Genomic DNA, 4,704 nt, shown 5'->3' with positions numbered 1-4,704 from the left:
TATTAAACCTCTTCTGGTCTCACCCCCTTCATATACGGTCTGTGTTTTGTCTCTTCCTTTGCCCGAACAAAGCCTGCATTCAGGCCTAACAAGTTGTTAAAAGCTTCCCCTTTGGTGTGGTTTTGCTGGGTTTTATCTACCAGAAAACCCCCAGGCAGTTGCAGCCTCTTTTGGTGCCAACAGCCTTTGTCTAACCTGCGACAAACTCCATCTGCTTTAAAAATAAAATTTTTCCTATTTTACTATGTTAAAGTTTTGCATGGTGTCTGTCACAGGCACTGCTATTTTACCAGCAGGAGGTGAGTCAGCCAGAGAAAAATGCTAGAAATTTCAATTTAATATTTACTATCCTTTCAGAAATAACTTTTCTTCTAAGCAATTATACTTCTGAGTTGCTTGAAATATTTCTGCATTACCATCTACTGCAATGTATATTGTACAGGGGAGGGAGGGTCCAGAAGGAAGGGATTATTTTCAATTCTAGGAGTCCTGCAGTAGCAATGAAAGCATTCATTCTGCATGCCTGAATCTGCAGGTACTAAGGAACTAATCTTAATGTAATGTTAATATTGCAGGATTAGGTCAGAAGACTGCAGAGGTTACACTGCTCAGCAGTGTTATTCTGCTTATAATATCCCTCATACTCTACATCTAAGTGAACAACATTGTATTAATACAAGTAAGGAAAAAGGAGTAAGAAAGGCAGTCTATATGCAACTTGCTGAGTCATTGTTCTCAGAATAACTCAGAAAATTCCAAGACTTCCATAGTTTGAATATTAGATCTCACTACCTCAGCATCACACCAGCAATAGGGTTTGGGGATTTTTATGTTTAGTTTCCTCTTCACTTTTGGTCTGGAGGAAGAGGGGAATCAAAGGTGGTTGTTTTGGGAGACTAGATTGTAGCAAAAGTTATCAGAATATACAAAAGCTTTTAAAAGGAGCTTTTGATAACTCAGTTTTTTTCTTCAGAAAAGAAAACTACATATTCAGCTCTGCCATTTCCTGTAAATGCTTACACGTATTGTGTAAATTTTATTATGAAAGTCTGATTCTTTCCACTCTGTGCTACCATACGCTAACATTTCAACTTCCATAAATGCCACCTCAAGCTACACTCTGCAAAATGGACAGGATTTTTTAAAAAATAATTTTATTTTTTCCAGGTTGTGTTGGCAGAAAAAGTGGTGTCAACTTTACTTCTAAAAAAACTTATACTTTAAAAAGCTGTCTTTAATATCTTAAAGATGTGCCAGACATCTCCTTTTAAATGAATGCAAAAATTCTGGACCATACCAGATAAGTTTACACAGCCCTTCATTGTTCTGCAGGTAACTTACTTTCCTTTCTGGGTAACTACGTCTAACTGATGTAGTCATCTGGAAGTATGCAGTGTAATGGTAGCAGTAATAGTGTAATACTGTTGAGAATAAAAGCCAAAGACTTCTCAACGTGAGTTTTATTCACATCTTTAAAAGTGCTGCAGAGTTCAGGATTTTTATGAGGTTTTTTTCCATGCCAAACTAAACAAGTTAAAATTCTTCAGTCCAAACTGTCATTTATCAACCCGGCTAAGTATTATTTCAAGTATTTTTACACCATCACCAAGTCATTTTTATTCTACAAGCTTGAAGCTCACAAGTTTAAATAGAAATGATGTGGTTATTTCATTGATCTGGATAATCGGCTGATGGTCATGGGTGGATTTACTTGTTTCACTATAAGATGCCTTTGCTAGTGATGTAGCACCAGATTGATACGGATGCCATTTTGGTAGCCTCACTTAAAGACTTCGGGTTTTCTTATGTTTGCCAGGGATGAACTTTCCTCTTTCTCAGTTAGCTGTCAAACATTTGTAACATTGTCTATGACTGGCAGAGCTATGCAAGCAATGCACACTTAGTGGTGTGTCACAGACAAAGGAGAGCTTCCTACTGTGCCATTACCAGAGAAATGGGCTGAGGGACTTCTAAGCATGGAGACTGTTAAATCACACAGTATCCCTAAGCTGAGCATCTCTCCCTACAGCCTTTATAAGGCTGTAACTTCAAGCCTGTTTCAAATGGTTTTTTGCTCCTTTTACAGGAGGAGAAGCACTTCAGACTCAAAACTCACTCAATCTTTAAAGTCTCTGTGAATACTAGTTTATTCTGATGATGGTATTAAACTATCAAGCACCTCTTTTCATACAAAGGACACAATTGAAAAAAAACCAAACAAAAAACCATTATAGAAATTTTAGATCATACAACTCAAATCCACCATCCTTCACCAGTACAAGGTCAACACACTGTGTTGTTGCTTGTTTTAACAGACCTTTTAAAATCAGTTCATGTTCTGTCAGTGAAGACACCATACCCTTCCAGACTATTTATTCCAGACTTCTTTTGCATTGACAGCTAAGCTGTATGAGAAAAACTTTAACATAATTTTTCCCTTCCACTGTTTTAATACATTTGTACTTGTTCACACACAAGTGAATCTGATTTTTCTCTTCATGCAAGAGGCTTCTACATACCTGAAGGCTTCCCGCCCCCCACCCAGTCACTTTCCTCTTCTCTAGACTAAACAGTTCTAGTTTTTTTCAAATTTTCCCTGTTTTTCATGTCTGTAATAATTATTGTCTTTTTTCCTCCTGTTTCCCTCTCCAGTTGGTCTGCATCTCTGTGGTGTGATGCATTACAGTGAACAAGTTCCAGCTGAGGCTTAGTACTGTCTTAATGACTACAGTTCTATGCAAGAAGATACTAAGAATTTTTCATTACTGGCTGTTCTCTTGGTAGAAGAGAAGCAAAATTCTGTATCCTGAACCCACCCACCATGAAGCCACCATTTTCCCTTAGTAAATTGCTTTGGTAGGTTCTGATTGTTGCTCAAAATGGTTCTCTATGTCCATTACATGGCTGTGTAAGGCAGCAGGGAAATAAAAAGACTGCTCTAGGAACCTTTCCCTTTTTTGCTTATAAAAAGTTGCAGGGTGAATGGAAACACCTTTTAATGGGAACCAACACATCTGAAAGCTGTCCTGTTCTTTCATGGTCTTTATGACCTCTGCCAGAGAGGGAGCAGCTAGGACCATGCACCAGCAAAGAGCATACCATCGGCAAGTCGTATAAGACTATATGAGGTACAACAAATAAAGGAAAATCTCATTTACCCCTCAACAGCAAAAGCCAGTAGGACTGCTTTGTTTTGTAACTCTTTTGCATCCTCAGCCCATATTCCCACTTTAGGAACAGAACCACAAAACCCAATGGAATTAGCAGAATATCTAAAAGCACAGAGTATTTACCTTCATACTGACAATTGCTACTCGGAGATTTGTTCCACCTAGATCCACAGCCAGAGCACTCTGTGTCTCTAGAATATGGTCAATATCTTGAGAGATATTATCTTTGACAGGAGGAAAACAGAATTTCTTTTGCAATGGCTCTTTGAGGTCAATAGATTTAAGGAACTTCAAAATCCTTGGAACAGCATTACCATCTCCATATATTTTTGAGCTATAATATGAAGAAAAAAATCCATTTGATTGGAAATAACACTGCAATCTATAAAGTGCTTTATATGACAGAAGGCTGTAACACTGTGTCATTCCAAAATTATGATATGGCTACTATAACAATACTGCAGCTCACACTACTTAAGTCTGTCATAGGATATAGTAGATAGTGTCAGTAGTTTCAAGATCACACAACAGATTGTGCAAGTTTGTCATTAGCTCTGTTTTGGAATACAAAACATGGAATGTAGATAACTGGAAAGCTAACGATGCCAAAAAAAAAAAAGCTCTAAAATTATGGAAAGTTGATGTATGTGCCAAGTCAAGACAAGTTTTTCAACATATAAGTCTGGTTTTAAAATACCATCATATATGGTGTCACACATTTGGTATTACAGAATTCATTTTTACTATTCCGTGGAGGTTCTTAAGAAATATACTTTTGATTCTTGTCCTTAATTAGACAAATATTATCTCTTGAAGTTTATAAGAACTTATATATATGTTGAAGAACTGAGGGTCAATACTATACACCTGAAAAATAACAAAAAAACCCGTCTTGCTATAATTCTGCAGCTCCCCTGGAAGCTTGCACTCAGGACTCTATATAATCATGTCTGAGGTCAATCCAGCTATAAAGTAGTGTGTTCTTCAGCCACAAGTCAGAGGAAGGCACACAGGATGTTCTCCTCCTAGCTGTTCCTATGGAACAAGCCCTCTTAATCATGATAGTCTAAGCTAACATAAGAATTATGTTTGTCCTCTGGACTTTCTGTTGGATGTTAAATTACTAGTTGTATCAAAATATTACTAGTAACATTTTGCTCTACAAACACTAATCTTCATACCAGGCCATACCACTATGATTCTGAATGAAGTGAAATGACAGATAGTTTTTAACCTTAGATGAGTGCATTCAGATATGATAAACCACCTAAGGATGAAATGCCTGTTACCCTACTGTTTTAACATCCTTTCCAATGATGCAAGACCATTGTACTTACCATGGATACTGTTTACCAAACTGTAGCTGCAGAGCATGCAAAATCTTATCCTGTGTATCAGCATCACGAACATGAAGAACATTTTCACCTAGATGACAAAATTTAACTTAATAGGACAAGTCAGGTCCTCAAATTACATCAGAGAGTAAGAACTACTTTAGAAATTAAGAAATAATTATTTTTGTTTCCTCTCAGCA

General features: G+C 37.1%; 1 protein-coding gene across 1 annotated transcript in view; it reads right to left on the bottom strand.

Annotated features, from left to right (window-relative positions):
- Positions 1-3,293: 3,293 nt before the first annotated feature.
- LOC104491253 (bifunctional UDP-N-acetylglucosamine 2-epimerase/N-acetylmannosamine kinase) overlaps positions 3,294-4,704 on the bottom strand; it is a gene marked incomplete at its 3' end in the record, with an annotated part of 10,131 nt that continues 8,720 nt past the window's right edge. The window contains exons 5-6 of the mRNA XM_010133640.1: positions 4,508-4,595; positions 3,294-3,504 (exon numbers count right to left, since the gene is read on the bottom strand). Coding sequence (XP_010131942.1) covers positions 3,294-3,504; positions 4,508-4,595 — 299 coding nt within the window. The remainder of the gene's footprint in view (positions 3,505-4,507; positions 4,596-4,704) is intronic.

This window comes from Buceros rhinoceros, unplaced genomic scaffold (assembly GCF_000710305.1).
Source record: "Buceros rhinoceros silvestris isolate BGI_N320 unplaced genomic scaffold, ASM71030v1 scaffold4863, whole genome shotgun sequence".
Classification (NCBI taxonomy): domain Eukaryota; kingdom Metazoa; phylum Chordata; class Aves; order Bucerotiformes; family Bucerotidae; genus Buceros; species Buceros rhinoceros.
This window is presented reverse-complemented; position numbering and strand designations above follow the sequence as displayed.